This window comes from Chelonia mydas, chromosome 1, assembly GCF_015237465.2.
Source record: "Chelonia mydas isolate rCheMyd1 chromosome 1, rCheMyd1.pri.v2, whole genome shotgun sequence".
NCBI lineage: Eukaryota > Metazoa > Chordata > Testudines > Cheloniidae > Chelonia > Chelonia mydas.
In genome coordinates, this window is record NC_057849.1 from 276420623 (window position 1) to 276438345 (window position 17723).

At 40.0% G+C, this 17723-nt stretch overlaps 1 protein-coding gene across 2 annotated transcripts in view; it reads left to right on the forward strand.

The window, feature by feature from the left end:
• Positions 1-17723, forward strand: part of PPP1R12A (protein phosphatase 1 regulatory subunit 12A) — a 208000-nt gene that overhangs the window by 64210 nt on the left and 126067 nt on the right. For both annotated transcript variants that reach the window (XM_037885953.2, XM_037885960.2), the window contains exon 2: positions 11279-11409. In XM_037885953.2, the coding sequence (XP_037741881.1) occupies positions 11279-11409 (131 nt within the window). The remainder of the gene's footprint in view (positions 1-11278; positions 11410-17723) is intronic.

The following is a 17723-nucleotide window of genomic DNA, read 5'->3' on the forward strand; positions in this document are numbered from 1 at the left end:
GGCATCAGTGGAAATAACTCTATTGAGTTTGGTAACCATTAGAAATCGAAACAGCCTGATATCTGCACATTGCCAATTTGGTGCTTCAGGTAGAGGAGCATTTTGACATCAGAGGTAATTCAGTCAGTTCGTTTCTCTCTCTCTCTCCAGTTAATTTGCATACTTCAATTCAGTTGGTTGAAATAAGTCAGCAAATGAAACTGCAGTTCATGACTGAGGTGGTTTGACAGAGTGAGAGGTGCTTGATTCAGGCAAGTTTTACCTTTGCCCAGTCAGAATTGTTTTTGTTAATCTAAACAGCACCCATATAGTGCTGTAGACAGTCCTCTGCTTGCAGCTCCAAATGGGCGCTGCCCTGAGGAGAGACGAGCAATGTTTAAGGTTACTGGAGGATTTGGCTGAATTACCTCTCATGTCATGATGCTACTACTCAGGCTTCTCAGCCTATGGCACCCAGTGGGCACTGTCAAGGGGAAGTGGTTGTTGATGTGAAACTGCTAAAGCAACAAAGGGAGTGGGGAGCAATTTAGATGACTTAACAATACAATTTAGGTTTAGTGGCAATATCCTATACAATTGCTATAGGTTCAGGCGTAGACTGCATTCCTGTCCCTCCTACCATATGCTAGCTCAGCTCACATAAGCAATGAAGTACGTAACCTTCCAGTTAGAACTTGACGGCAGGGCGGATTTGATTTAAATCATGATTTAAATAGTCTTCTTGACTAGTGATTTAATCATAGATTTCTACATAAAAGTACATTCTTGTTGGTTGTTATAACCTTAATACGTATTCTTCACAACTCAGAGATAGATGTAGGTTTCATTTTTAGAAGGTACCCACCATATATTTTTTAAGTGTTTTATTTTGAAAACTTTTCAGATTAATTTTACAGCTATATCAGAAAATGAATGATTGTTTGGTTATTTCATTTACCAAGGTAATTGAAGCAGATATCTATGAAGTCATTGGGAGGTGAACTGTCTCCATTTCAATAAGTTAATCATTAATATTTGGAGGATTTTCTTGCCATGCTGTATTGGGAGAACGTCACCAGACAGACATTTAGATTGTTTTATTTAACTAAACCAACAATGTTATGAAGAAAAAAATCTAGAATACAACAGCAAACATATAATATTATAGCAAAACAAGCATATGAATTTTTGAATTTAGTTAAACATTCACATTTTTTAAAATCAGGTTTGTTTTCGTTAAAATTGTTAACTAAAATAGTTTAAATGAAATATTTTAAAAAAAACAAAAATTAAGTAGACTGTCAGCCAGATCAACATGAGAAACTTAAAATATTGGCTTCTGCAGCTAACTCAGTCGTCCTCACCTTCATTTTCCTGTTTGTTCATAATCTGGAAAAGAAAAATGAGCTTTCCTGCTTTTTCAGGTCCCAACGATTTCTCAATTTGGAATGAATTAGTCCGAAGAAAGAAACTATTCTTTCTACACCAGCAGAAGAAGCTACTGCTGTTAAAAGTGAGATTATCACTTCAACAGTCTCTGAATCCAAGTGCTTAAGTGACTTCCACCAGTTCACTGGTGTGACTTTCTTTAAAACATCAGCAGCAAACATATTTCTTGAATGGTTCACCCTTAGCTCTGAAGTTTATTATAGTTGGGATTGTGGAGGGCTGATTGCTGGATGTCCATGTCATTGCCAACTCCTCTTCTTCAGCAGTTAAGGTTTGAACCTGGTACTGAGTATTGAGAATATGTGCAAGAAAATGAGCTGGAGATAGTGCTTGTCCCATTTGTTTTTTTTAATGCTTGTAATTTAACTCTGTCATTGCATATTTCTCTTTTTAAGATCTCACTCAGTTCCTTCCAAATTTCAACAGCAATAAAACTGCTATTTCCCTGCATTTTGTTCAAGGCTACAGAAATAGACTTGAGGGTACTCAGCATGTGTTCAACATTTCTCTTAAGCCCAGTGTTGAGAACTTTGGCTGTGACAGTGCCATCTATTTTTTCATGGTTTTTTTCACAAACTGTCATCAGATTAGGCCAGTTCTTGATATAGTGCTCAAAATAGTCCACTACTGAGTTCCATCACATGTCTTGTGGGAGAGCTAGCTTGGTTCCTCCCACTTTTTTCAGAGCAGCTGCTGCAAAGTGGTGGTTCTGGAAGTATTTTGCAATTTCAACAACATTAAGCTTTTATTTCTGGAACACTTAAGTCTTTGGCTAGGAGGTGCATCAAATGAATACTGCAACTGTATGTTGTTAGCTTGGGACTCTCTTCTAAATTTCTTCTCATCTTGGATACATTTGCAGCATTGTCTGTGACCAAGCTGCGTACTAGACATTTGAATTTTTTTTTCAGTTGTTTGTTATAGCTTTTACTGCTACTTCTTGTAAGTATTCTGCTGTGTGCATTTCCTGATGTATCAGTTGTTTCTGTAAGGAAGACACAAGCACATACAACAGGATCATTGTGGACATTGCTCCACCCATCAAGACTCAGATTAACAATTTTACCCTCTCAACCTTTTGCACACTGCTCAATTTCTCTTTCATGCACTTTATCCAGCAATTTGCCGGAGACATCTGTTTTGTTGGGTGGACTGTATCCTGGTCTTAATGACTGAACCATGTTAATGAAGTGTGGGTTCTCAATCATATGGAAAGGAGAGTTTGTTGCATAAACAAAACGGGCAATTTTTTCATCAATTGTCTCTTTTTGTAATTTGCTGGTTCTTATCACAAACTTATCTATGGTTGTTTGTGGATGATTTTTTTTTTTTCTTTTTGCTACAGGTGATATACTGTGGCTATGTGACATTCATGATGTGACTGAAACACTATCATTGGCAGATAACTCTGAAACTATAGAAAATGATGATGATCTTGAAGGCGGATAGTCTTCAGAATCTGTATGTTGAGGATGGATTCTGCTAAACAAAATAAGTCAGTGTAGTTATTTAATTATTACCATACTGCTCATTTAGTATTATTCGTTGCATTCACTGACACTCAGTACTACTTTAAAGGTGAAATTGTAAAAGAAAGATCTGTCTATTTCAGCTATTATTTTTTATCACAACTGCATCTAAAATGATATTACTATAGAGTAACAACTATATTTTTTTGCTCAAACGTGAGAATTCAAGAATAGTCCAGAAGAAAGACAGGCAGTCCTTAAAGAAGTATGAAATAAAAAAGTTTACCATCCTGAAGATCCTGCATGTTCAGATATGTTCCTTTCATCATCTTCAATGCAGCTTCCTCCTGAGAAGGAAACTTCTCATGTTTCATTTGGGCAACTAGGCCTTGCATTTCTTTGTTGCACTGTTTGCATTTTGCACGCATGCCTGTCGTACCCACAGGTAGAGGAACTAAACTGGGTCTCTTTTATGGCCTGCTGCCATTATAGGTTTTCCCTTCTAGTGAGAGAATGGTATGATAGATCTGAAATCAGTGAAGGCTACACTCAGAAAGACCTCAAGACTTCTGGAATACGTTGATCAAACAGTTTCACTTTTGTTTCTACTGCTTGTCCCTCCCTCCTCACATTTATCTCCAGACTTCTCCTTGTCCAGATCTGTTCCGCCACCAACAATCTTCTATTCATTGAACTTTTTCAGACTTTGCACTTTTAGAGAGAGGTAAGGGATTGACTCTTTGTACACAAATTTGCAGAGGGACAATAGGGTTGACGCCTGTTGTTTCTCACCTCTCTATTTATTAATTAATTGTTTTAAAACATTTTTGCCGTTAACAAGCATGTTTTCTCTGGAGACACAAATCCACAGTTTGAGAACTGCAAAACTAAGCATCTCTGATTGTATCTTCTAGACTGAGCACTGAATCCTGTTGGATAGATAGAAAGATTAACCTAAATAATCTATACAGAAGCCACTGGGACTCCATAAGATTGGGTCCCTAATCCATGAACTATTGGAACTCATTTACAAAACTTTACTTAAACATTACATGAATATATTGTCTCATACTATAGAATTAGAGTTTATAATCCCTATTCCATGATGAGATAGCTTTGAGCTATAATGTATTTTAATTAAAACTATCTTTAGATAGATTTTTGAGGAAAAAACCTGTTTTTTTTTTTTTTTAAATAAAATCATTGATTTTTGTGCACCCTGCTTGACAGCTACATTCTCCAGAGATTCCATCTGCTTTGGGAATTCTCCAGCATAGGGCTGCAGGGACCGAGCAGGACTTTCCCTAGAATTGCTGCTTCTGGCAGCGAGGTGCTACTGTGGTGCTGGCCACTGAAACTGAGAGCAGAGAGAAAAGGAGTACTTGTGGCACCTTTAGAGACTAACACATTTATTTGAGCATAAGCTTTCATGAGCGAAAGCTCACTTCATCGGATGCATGAAGAGCAGAGAGACTGTCTTGTGCTTTCATTGCTCGCCCTACTGATTCTCGGGCAGTGAGGAGGAGGAAGGGACCTCCTCTGGAATGGAGTTGTGGAGCTGGGCCCTGGGGATGGCAGTAGAGGAGACTGGGACAAGAGGGAGAAGGTATAGGACTGGAACTTGGGCAGGAGGTATGGGAGGAACAGGACTAGAATGTGTGTCTGCAGAGTGGTAGGTTGGTACTGGGACAGCTGGGAGGGATCAGGATTGGGGGATAGGGCAAGAGGGTCAAATTTTTTTTAAACCATTAGAGTACACTTTCCATCAGAAATCTTGAATTCGATTATGGATTTTGAATCTAATCATTCCTCTGCTATCAGCAAATAGCTGTGAAACCTGTTGGCAAAGTGTCTCATCTCCCATTAGTGGCTGGATTAGAGAAGATGACAACCTACTACTGCTGTTAGTTACTCTGTTAGCTCAAATAGCAGAGGTTTGTTATGGATCTACAGGTTCTAACCTTGCTGATAGAACGTGTTTTTTTTAGTTTGCTTTTTTTTTAAACCTAGAAAATTGCGTCCAAAAAAGTACACTAAAAGAATGTTAATGTTGTAAATGCAGGCACTCGGGTTAGGAAATAAGGTTGTCCTTGCAAACTAAATTTTCACCTTTGTGTGAATGCGTTTTAATACAGTTTTTAATTACACAGTGTCATTCTGTTTTTTCCCTCAGGACTTCTGCATGCACACTGCATGCTGGCTCTTACCTCTTCTTGCAGGTAGCATTTCTACTGCTTTCTAATATGCTGCTTGCTGAAAGTTTTACACTGAAGATCATAGTGCCTGCAGTAGCATGAGACAGTAGGACGTATATATTTTATCATGCCTTCTAACTGATATATTTAATATAAACTAAGCTAATTTATAACATGAGGGTTGTAATGTTACTCCTCATTTTACACATGGGAAAACTGAAGCATAGAAAGTGACTTGCCTTGGGTCATACAGATTGTGACCTAGCTGGAATAGAACCCAGGTCTTAAGACTTCCAGTCCATTAGGCCTAAAACCAGATTTTTGGGTGCAATCCTGAGGGAACTAAAACAGAAAGAGCATGACAGATAATCTGTATCTTAGATATTTTATTGTAAAAGAAAATGTTGTCCCAGAGCGTACAATAAATCTTTCAGCCTTGTAACTTGTAATACATTGCCCTATATCTACGTTATTGCATGTTACGTACATATCTCAGCATTGTACTGAGGGCAAATAAGGTAAAATAAAGTTTGGTCATAGTTGATGGTTTGACAAGTTACTATAAATAGGGTTTGTTGTCCTTATTCCTTTATAGGCAGAAATCTCAAATTAGTTTATAGCTCATATGGAGGTACTAATCAGATGACAGCTGAAGATGTATTCTTGTGCTACTTTTTCTAGAAAGTGTTAGTGAAATATTAGGCTGAGAAATCTAGTACTATTTAGAATATAAAAACTGAACAGAGTTCTATAGTGTACTTGATTGATGAAAAGTAAAAATAAAAGGGGGAAATATTAAAGATTGTATACCAAGATAGGATGTATTCAGTAGTACCGCACAACTCTGCTCTGTGGTGCAGTATTTAAATAACTGCAACAAGCTTTTTCCTTACCAGCGTTCTGGATTTTTAAATTAATACCATTAAAATGTAAACGTATTTTCCTTTCACAGGAAGGAGCAATGTGTACTGAATTCTTTAAGCAATTATCTTTTGTGGAACTAAACTGTCTAGATTGCTTAAATCAGTGGCTCTCATCCTTTCCAGACTACTGTACCCCTTTCAGGAATCTGATTTGTCTTTTGTACCCTAAGTTTCACTCACTTAAAAACTACTTGCTTTACAAAATCAGACCTAAAAATAAGTGTCACAGCATGATATTACTGAAAAATTGCTTACTTTCTCATTTTTATCATATAATTGTAAAATAAATCAATTGGAATATAAATATTGTACTTACATTTCAGTGTATAGTTTATATAGAGTGGCATAAACAAGTCATTGTTTATATGAAGTTTTAGTTTGTACTGACTTTGCTAGTGCTTGCTGTGTAGCCTTTTGTGAAACTAGGCAAATATCTAGATGAGTTGATGTACTCCCTGGGAAGACCTCTGCATCCCCCCAGGGTATGCGTACCCCTGGTTGAGAACTGGCTTAACTGTTTTGAGTTTATGTACTTTTAGGGGTGCTTATGAACAGAATCCCCACCCCCATCCCCCTGAGGGCTTAAGTAATTCAGCATTAGTGACCTTTATAAACACCTGAGAGAGAGAACTTTACTGAGAAATAGGTTCATCATAGTCTGCAGTCAGTTCTTCCCAAATGACCTGGTCTCCTTTACAAGAGGCAGTTAGCTTACATGTACCTGTTACTGGAGTATGAAGCTATTTTGTATAACTTTTTAAGAATCTGGAATCTAGCAGGACTGTGTGCAGACTGGATCACATTCACTTAAGGATAGTCAGGGTGCTGTTTGAAATTTTGTAAACATTTCTTCACTATTTAGTGTAGACCTTTATTTTCCAAAACACAGGTCTGTCTTGGAATTTACATGGGAACAGGATTGCAGGTGCTATGTGCTGAACTCATCGGTCCTAGAGTTAAGATTAACGGTGGGGGTGGAACACAACTTTTTCCTGTCTTAAATACATTTCCCTTTATTGCTCTTCAGGATTCTATCCCTATGTCCATTATCAGAAAATGTAACCAGCCATTGTATTACCTGATTTTGCTCTGGTTCGCTTCTGCCTGGCATATTGATTTTGCACTATAGTAACAGTGCATGGTATTTTGTACTGTGCATCCTATAATCTTATATGTTGCATACGTTTCTTTCCTTTATTATAGCTTTCAGGCTATTGCATGTTAAGGTTGAGAAGAGCAATCTGTTCTGAAGCCATGTCTTTCAGTTCAGCTCACAACTATGCAAAGTTTCAGAGTAGCAGCCGTGTTAGTCTGTATCCGCAAAAAGAAAAGGAGTACTTGTGGCACCTTAGACTAACAAATTTATTTGAGCATAAGCTTTCGTGAGCTCCATCTGATGAAGTGAGCTGTAGCTCATGAAAGCTTATAGTCAAATAAATTTGTTAATCTCTAAGGTACCACAAGTACTCCTTTCCTTTTAACTATGCAAAGCTTTCCTTTTTGGGCTAAAACTTCGGTGGCTAACAATAGAGGCAATGCTGACATTCAATGATAAAAATCATTTTTAAAAGTGAATACAGTGATAAGAGGCCCTACAATAGAGGAAGGAGAAATAAAAAAGAGGAAAAGATAAAAATTAATTTTACTAAATTTGTCTCTTGATAGTCTGGACATCAAGCCCTTGCTAATACCCAAGTTTTCCTTTCTAGAGCAAGTGACAGGAACAGTATAGAGAATATGCAACCAAATCACCTGAGGTGCTGCTGAAGTCAATAAATACGTATTTTTTTTAATTTAGGGAAAAACCTACACAAACGGTCTCCAGTTTTCTTTGATGGAACTCATTCTAGCATGTTCAGATTTGACATGAACATGCAAACACATTATTTAGATTTTAATACGTGTCCATGTAGATTCTTACAATCTGTGTGCAGTGAGCATTTCTATGAAGCCTTTAAAATAATAAAAGATAGTTTAAAAAAAATCTCAAGTTGTCTTGCCTGATCAACTGCAGGTGCTTTTTCTTTTCCTGTAGACTTACAGTAACTATAGCACACTTCTAATCCTGCTTTAGTATTCATAGTACAAAGGAGGCTCCTATAAAGAACGCATCTTGTCTTTGAAAATCCCACCCCCACCAAAAAGAAGGCTGAAGTCCGTACAGTACTCAAACATAAAGCTATCTTCCCTCTTACAGCCTTCAGTTTCTTGATCTCTTCAGCTTGTCCTTTAAAATAAGGAACAAAACCAGCATAACTTTAACAGTTGCTCAATTTCTTCAGACTTAACCAGTTGTTTGTTTTGTGTTTTGAAGAACCAGTTTCTTGAATTCGTTAAGAACTATAATAGGCAGTAAAGTCATCTTAAACCCATCTGCACCTGGGAAGTAAATGACAAGTGTCTTCATCCAGTCTCTTATTATAGATAATCATGCTGGTTACACATTCCTGTGAAGCTAAGAAAAACAATCTCTGATAAGACTTTCAAAGTATATTTAAGCTATCCTGATTCTTGCCATATATGGCACAATAAACTGACCAAATTTGGTCAAATATTTTAAGCCAGTTAGTCATATGTCTTTAAATGTGCTCCATGTGTAAGCTTTTGATTCTCTTAGCAACAATATTTTTATGGGTAGGTGGTGGCAGTTTCTCTTATGTATACTTTAAAAATGTGCTAGAGGATTGTTCTGTGTACAGTTAGTGCCACAAACAAAAGGACTGTTATTTTGCTGTGCAGAACGAATACACTTCAAATACTTTTTTTCCAGATAATGCTTTTGAAAGAGAGGTTGCCACATCTATTAAGTGCAATACCCAATTATTGCAACATTGAAAGCTGCGTAGTTAAAATCAGTCAGGAAATGCAAAGGTTAAGTTCCAAAACTAATGTTAATTTAACCACGTTATTTATCCTGTACACCGTACAGCAGGGGCAGTCAGGTGTGGTTTTGTTTTTGTTGTTTTTTTTTTTGGTCCAGGTCCAGATTTCTGGGGAAGGTCTAATCAAGGTCCAGACTCCAGAGAAAATAATAATAAAAAAAGTAAATAAAAAGATTTCAGTGTCCATTGAAAAGCATCTGGTGGTCCGGATTTGCCCCCAGTCCTCCTATTGACTACCCCTGCCATACGGTATACTCTTGAACTTGATGATTGGCATTAGTCTATGAATTTTTAACCAGAAAAACAGGAATGGAAAATATCGCATATGTGCATTGTAGCCAAGTTAACTTTACTGTTTATACTCAATTTTTGTTTTTATTTTTCAGTGAAATATAACATAGTTGCATTAACAAATTATTGCATTTAATTTCCTTTTTCTTTGAATGATATCTGCCATGTACAAAGAAGGGGAAAGGGATTTTTGGAGTAATATTAAATCATTAAGTTTCAGTATTATGGCAAATTTGTAGAAAATTTATATCAAATTAAAAGTATATTATAAATGTACACTTTATTTGCATTGTATCTGAAGAATAATACTTCTGAGGGGTTTAGGACCTCTTCAATAAAGGTGCTTCTTTCAATCTCGTAGTTTGTTGGAGTGGGAGAGAGGCATATTGTGGTATAATTTAGTAGTTAAACTCTGAGGAAAGGTCCTGTGCATCTGTCTGCTTGAGTCCTTGCTGTCCTGAATCAAAAAGGGCCTTCTCTCTGCATTCTGCTTCGCCCTTTTAAGGGCAGCAGTATGGAAGTTGGCAGGGAAACCTACTGTACACCCCCTTGTGAGGAAAAATACTCTAACAGGGAGGAGGAAAGCAGAACAGCAGGTGGTCAAGTTGAGGAACTAGAAAATGCCTGTTCTTGTGTATTTATGCAGCACCAACAAAGGTGAATATGTGGTAATTCATGCAGCTGTATAACAAGCAGAATACACAGGGCTATGTCCCTAGGAAACACATGGATTATCTCTCGCAATACACTGAAACTGATACTCAGGCATGTGCCTTTTTAAAGGTACAAATTCGTAGATAGCCAAAGGATATATAGTAGCTCAGGGGTGGGCAAACTATGCCCCGTGGGCCGGATTTGGGCCACTAGCCATTTTAATCTGGCCCTTGAGCTACCGCTGGGGGCAGGTTCTGGGGCTTACCCCGTTCCGGTGCTCCAGCCAGGGAGCAGGGTTGGGGGCTGCTCTGCATGGCTCCTGGAATCAGTGGCTTGTCCCCCCTCCGGCTCCTACACGTAGGGGCAGCCAGGGGGCTCCGCTCCACATGCTACCCCTGTCCCAAGAGCTGCCCCCGCAGCTCCCATTGGCTGGGAACCACTGCCAATGGGAGCTGCCGGGGCGATGCCTGCGGATGGGGCAGCACGCAGCAGAGCCAAGTGGCCGCGCCTGTGCGTAGAAGCCGGAGGGTGGACATGCCGCTGCTTCCGGGAGCCACCTGAGGTAAGCACTGTATGGTCCCATATGCAATATTAAATGGAGCCATATTGTAACCAGGTTCCCCAGCATAGGTATAGTTGTAAACAAAGCTTTATAGGAAAGGCCCTACTTAATTTTCAGTGTTGCGGATCCCACAATATTAGGTTTCCACCACAATTTTGATTTTTAATTAGCTTACTTTGCACAGTCCATAATTTTGCATACATTTTGAGTATACAATTAGTACTGTACTGCACTAATATTCAGTGCTTGTAAAATGTAAAAGATAAATGTGACTGGACTTGATTTCTACAGCAGTTGGTTAAGACTTTTAGTCTTCTGAACTTTATATTGTACTGGTCACTTTTTTAATGAATGTAATATAGCTGCAGCAAAATATCTGGTCGTTTAAAAAAAAAAAAAAAAAAAATTAGACGGCATAACATAGAGGGTAGCCTCATAGTAGAGTGTTTATATTGTTGCAGCAAATTTTTCTTAAACAAATAGGTCTAGTCTGGCTTTTCCAAATTCCTGCTGTTAAGAAAGGTCCATTACAATATTGCTTCTCCGCGATTTTCCCCACCTTGTGCACAACTCTGCCACAATTATTTGAAGATCATCCCGTGATTCAAGTAGGGCCTTATTTATAATCAAAAATAGGCCTTAGGTAGAACAGATGCATTTGAGGACTTGGTAGGTATTTGTTTTAGCTTTGTTGAGCAGTTTTTCCTGTTTTTTTTTTTTGTTTTGTTTGGTTATTTGTTTGGGAATTTTCTTTTTGATGATAAAGTACTAAAACTTAACTGTTTTTTCTGAAGGTTTTTCCAAGAAAAAAAATTAATTTGAAGCAAGACTTTAATGTGAATTTTTTAATGTTTCTTTTTTTCTTTCTTTCTAGGCTTGCATAGATGATAACGTAGATATGGTGAAATTTCTGGTGGAAAATGGAGCAAACATTAATCAACCAGATAATGAAGGCTGGATACCTCTACATGCGGCTTCATCCTGTGGATATCTTGATATAGCAGAGTAAGGATTCTTTCTCCTATATTAAAAACATTTGTGTATATATATTACTGTTTTGCTGATAGTCTGTCAGGAGCAGATGGCATTCATAAACAAGTGTTTTTAACTTTAAGTTGTGGAGCTATCTGAGACATTTTGTATATTATACTTTGTAGCTGTCTGTTCTTTTACGTATGTGCCTATTGGACATCTTAAAGTTGCTTATTTTCCTTTTTAGGCTCCTTAACCAATCACAGTTTTCATAGGGCCCATCCACATAAGTCACAACATAAGTCACAAGTGACAGTTTCAAAACTATTTTCCCTGTAGTACAGTTGGGACTTAATATTTTTTTATTTGTATCCTATAAGCAGGTTGAAGCCATGTCTAAGGTTAGTACCAGTTCATAATAGGTCCTGTACTTCGGTTGTATTAGCAATTTTGATGCTTTAATTTTTCAGTCATGTGATTGTGTAACTTCCTCTCCTGGTTCTTCCAGTGGTGTAAATTAGAAATGGCATCATAGAACAGACTTTTAGGGTCAGAGTTAAAGGTCAGTTATGGACATAGTCAGACACCCACAGAGTCCGGGAAGAGCCTTTTTCTTCAAAAAGGCTGCTGAGTGCTTCTGAAGATGACAAGGTAGATAACCAAATTTCTCCAGTTGCTATGAGATCATTGTCTCCACTGGAAGGAATGATCGGTTTGCAGTAAACTTACTTTGATAGCTGTATGTTATTCTGACCCCTCTTCATATAGATTTCCAAGTGTTGTCCACCATGCTGCTGTTGCCATAAAATGGCCATTGTGTCTGTCTCTTGTCTCTTTGGGGTAAGGCAAATTCCATTAATTCTGCAGTATTAAGGGTACTGTCTGGTGGTCCAGCATTAGACCTGGACGAAACATAGGGTGTTTTTTGAATATATAGCTACCCTAGTAATAATTTGTATGACAAAGGACTGAAATTGTAAGTTCAGGGGGTAAGGTAATTGCCATCCTGGCTCATGAAAGTTTGGGAAGTGTTTATAATGAACCTAGGGGCTACATGGATAAAAGATGAGTGGAAAAATCTGAAGCCTGTCTTGTGTACCAGTTTTACAGCCAAGAATTGAGAGAAGAGACTCTTTTCATCATTTTGCAAAAGATGGGACATATTGTGGCTGATGGATGCACAGCCTCTGTAATTTGTGTTCTGCCTTTATATTGTGAAAGTATTTGTAATAGGTTTCACTTATTTTGAGTGTGTATTGAAAATACAATGTGATAGTTATTTAAGTCAATAGGGAAGTTCTTTCTGGAGTCATGCCATTTCTAAAGCATTAAAAGCAGTTAAGCCCTCTGCTTTCTTCCCAAAAAGGGTGCTAAAATAAAAATTTTGATTCAGCATTCCAGTTTGCTGTGGGCAAGCAGACTCCAAGCTCAAAGAAAAGAGTGTTGTTTCCCATACCCATGGAAAAACCTGCTCCTTCATTTCTTAAGTAGTTCTCTGTGAAATGTACCTTTTTGCAGAAGCCAGGTACCTGACATTTTATCTTCTCTTCCTGCCTTGCCAGGACCTGTCTGCAGTGGTCTCTAGCTTTCCCCACAAAGGGGAGGTTATTGGATTACGGTACAGTCTCCCTGCATTTTTTCCATGGGACCAGTGCGTAGGAGTTTGGGAGCCAGTGTTGGAATCCAATTTGCAGACAGGGAGCAAAGGATACAGCAGGCGATGCAGCAGGCTCGCCAGGTTGGCTGCTAGGATAACTGCACAGCACAGCTAAGGCCCAAGGAGCTGTGAAGATGAGCTGCTGAAGCTGATTACAAGCATTTCCACGTATAGTAGAAGGGAAAAAGGTTCTGAGCAGGACTCGGGGCCACATCACAACTATTGAGACTAGTGTAGTTGAGCTCTGGACAACAGGAGAGGGGGAGGGCGTGCATCCTTAAAAATAGACATAATTTACATTAACAGGTGTTTTCAACTGGGAAGTAAAATTGTGTGGTTTGACGGTATTTGGGGGAACAAGAGAATTGCTGCAGAATTTGGAGTTTTGTCCTGTTTCCCACTATATACATGGGGCACTGGGTATAGACTTCACATCTGTTCCTGTGAGAAAACACAAACTTCCTTGTAGAATCTCAGGTTGGATGCAGTTTCCTCTATTTATGACTGGATCCAGAAACTATGTTCTTCTTTGAGTGATGGTCCTTACATGTATTCCACTTGAGGTGTGCATGCTTTCAGTGTGCCTCAGACAGGAAGATTTTTGCTGGCAATATCTGTTGGTTTGCACCTGCGTTCTTCTCCAAATGCTCCAAATTAACGGGGGAAGGGGTGGTCAGCAATGACCACTGCACATGCCTCTGTTGCCTAGGGAAAACTCATACTCCCTGCAAGTGCAATATATATCAGTTCTTCCCTCACCAAACCTGTTGATCCTGTGAGTTCAGGCTTAGAAGATTCCTGATGGACCATGCAATGAGGCCTGAGTCCAATCGTGGCACATCAGACCCTCTGTACCTCAGATAGAGGTACTGAGAAGTGCTTCTCCAAGCATGTTAGTATCTGGCTTTGAGTATAACCAGAACAGGGCTAAAGACTCCGCTAAGAGCAACCAGTCTCACAAGAAATGTGAGAAATTCCCCTCCAGGTCCTCATCAGAAAAGATGGATGTCAGAGAGGAGGCCCTCTAAGTCGGGCAAGATTCTGTGCCCTCGTACGGGAGCATCAGGAGCTGCCAAAGAATATGGTACTAGCGAGGAAAAGAAGGCAGCAGATGCCTCCTATGCAGACTATACCGATACTGAGAGAGGAATTGTTGGTACCAAAGCAAGTGGCCTGTCTGAAGCCAGCACTACTAGTGCCACCAAAGGACAGAAGGCCTGTCCATTCTCCATCATCAAGGGCTAGATATGCTGTCAATTAATGAGGCCATCTTAGAACCAGCCTTTCCAGCCAGTTGTGCTCCCACTCCAAGAGAAGAAGAAATATTTTGTGCCATCTAAGGGGACAGCATACTTATTCTTGCACCCCACTCTGAACCCTTTAGTGAGGCAAGCAACACCATCCAAGATCTGCACCCACTGATAAGGAGGCCACAAATTTAGACCTCTTTGTAAGGAAGAACTTAACTTCAGTGAGCTTGCAGTTCCGCATAGCAAACTACCAAGCGTTGATGCTGAAAGATCATTTTATTAATTACAATGAGTTATCTGAGTTCACCAATAATACTCATTCAAGAAGATAGACTTAATTTCCAATCAATGAAGATAAATTGCTAGCTATCTTGGCCCTCCAGGCCTCAGTGGATACAGTCTCCCACTTGATGGGAACTTCACGCATCTGGCTGTGTGGCTCCAGATTTCCCAGAGAAATTCAATTCATCATGATTTGGCTTTTGAGGGCAAAAAAAAGAAATCATTACATTCCCTCAAAGACTCGAGCAATTCTTCACTTGCTGAGTATCAACCATATAGGAAATACCCCAAGTCTAAACCCTACAAGTGACAACCAGCTTCCAATCATTCTACCATCAGAGGGTGGGCATATGAACTGCCTAAGAAATGCTAGAGGATGAAGTAAAGTGTAAACAATGTCATTCCTTCATTCTACTTCCAGCCTCAGCCTCCCACCAAGGAAACCTTTTGACAGGACTTTTGAGAGCTTTAGTTTAGTCCACCTGCCACAGTTACACGTTCAGGGTTCTTATACTCCATTTGCTGACTGCCTAGATAATTTTTCTCAGGCTTAGTACCATATAACATAAGACAGATGGGTTCTGGAAACAATCACCACTGGTTACATCGGTGGTGGGCAACCTGTGGCCTGTGGACTGCATGCGGCCCATCAGAGTAAACTGATTGCACGCCGTGAGACATTTTGTGGATGTTGACTGTCCGCAGGCACGACCCCCTGTAGCTCCCAGGAGCTGTGATTGCCGTTCCCTGCCAATGGGAGGCAGCGGGCCACAGCGACGTCTGCAAAATGTCTCGTAGCCCACAATCACCTTACCCTGATGGGGCACATGCAGCCGACCACTGGGTTATCTGATAGAGTTGCCCTCTCTTCCTCTTCGCTTCCTTCTTCAGGGACCCCTCTCGTGAGCAGATGCTCAGACAAGAAGTAGACTCCCTGTTCTGTGTGGGAGCCATAGAACTCGTACCTCTTCAGCGTAGAAGAGTATTTTACCCAAGATATTTCCTCATCCCCGAGAGGGAAGGAGGCCAGAGGCCCAGGCTAGATCTCAACTGAGCATCTTCATCTGTGGTTCAGACAGTAGATGTTTAGCGAGGACTTCAATAATCTCCTCACTAAACAAGGGCCTCTGCTTTATAGCTCTCAATTTGAGACTTGTTTCCAAATAGATATATCCGCCCTGCACATAGGATATTCCAGAGATTTACCGTGGGCCCAAGCCATTACCAATACAGAATGCTCCCCTTCATTTCTCAACAGCACCAAGAGTATTTACAAAGGTGTTACTTGTAGTGGCAGCTCACCTGTGTTGTCAGGGTTCTTCTACTTAAATGACTGCCCACAGAGAAATCATATTAGGAAGTACAGAGCCTTATCGTAGGGTTATTTGCCCACCTCCATGAACATGTGGCACAGGGTACTTGGACCCACCAAGAATCCCACTTGCACATAAACCTTCTGAAGCTGTTTGCAGTGCACAAATCCTGCAAACAATTCCTCCTCTTTAGTTGGGCCCCTCAAATCTGGGTCATGTCAGACAATGTGACAGGCTTACTTTATCAACAAACAAGTAGGCGGGGAGCAAAGTCCACCCTTCTTTGCATAGAAGCGGTCAATCTATGAAAGTGTTGCATTCACCACCATGTCGCCCCTATTGGCTGTGGACTTTCCAGGAATGCATAACATATTGGCAGAAAGCCTCTGCAGAAAGTTCTCCAAAGACCGCGAGTGGGAGCTATACAACTTGGTGCTATAGACAGCTGTTGGAAGTTGAGATTTCCATCGTGGGATCTCTTTGCGTCTCAGGAGAACAAGAAGTGGCTGACCACCTGCTCCAGAGCAGTTTAGCGCCACAACTCCAGAGCTGATGTGCATATTACCACCCATCTTTCTCTTACCTTGAGTCCTGAGGAAGATCAAACAAGCTGGAGCATTGGTTATCCTCATTGCTCCCCAGTACCCCAAGCACTTCTGATTCCCGAGTATTTTTTGGAACGCCTCACATCCAGGTATCTCTATTTCCCCTCTTCCCAGACCTACTAACTTAGGACAAAAGCAAGATCAGATATCCCAGCCCATCATCCCTCTATCAAAAAGTGTGGTTTGGATGGATGACAGACCTAGAAAAGTCATGTTCAGAGGTGATGCAATCCATCCTTAGCAAGAGTAGGAAAGATTCCATGAGAAAATGCTACGCAGCAAAATGGAAAAAATTTCCATACCTGATGCCAGCATCATTAGATACCTCTGGAAATTTCTGACATCCCTACTATTGTGGGTTATCTCTAAAAATGACAGGGCTATCCATCCGCTCCTTGTGAGCCCACTTGGCAGCTGTTAGCACTTTTCACCCTCCAGTGGACTGTCTTTTCTGGTATTATAGTGAGATTTCTGAAAGGACTGATCCAAACCTTTCCTCCAGTGCTGAATCTACCCATATATGGGACCTCAGTCTCGTCCTATCAACACAGATGGATACCCCATTCTAACCTGTAGCCTCCTGTTGATTCATACATTTCTTTATGAAGGTTGCATTTCTGATTGCAGTCACCTATGCTAGGAGAGTGAGTTGGGTGTCCTTATGGCTGACCCTTTCTATATAGTCTTTCATAAGGATAAACTTTCCTTGAGATTATACCCTAAATTGACTCCTAAAATCATCTCAGAATTCCATCTGAACCAGAGCATCCAACTACTGTCTTTTGAGTGAAGTTCCAGCCATTAGAGAAGACAAGAAGCTTCACTCTCTCTTCTACCTACAAAGGATGAAATCCTTCAGAAACTCCCCCAGACTGCTTGTTTCCTTTGCTGAATGCATGGGAGATAACTTCATCTCCTTACAGAGTCTGTTTAAATGGATTTCATGCTGCATACTGCTTTGTTGTGAGCTCCTCAGGATGTGAGGGCCCACTCAACTAGAGCCCAGGCTATGTTAGTGGTCTTGCTTCAAGACCTCCCTCTCTGAGGTCTGCAGAGCAGCTCTGTTCATACCTTTGTACTGGGAGCGTAATGTCTCACAAGTGTCTACAGCAGAAGCATCTCTCAGAGTAGTCCTCCAGTCTGTGGTACAGCAAAGTTCCTTTCCTCCTCCTCCTCAATAAATACTGCTTGAGTCACCTCAAGTAGAATACGCATAGATACCATGACTTGAAAAAGAAAG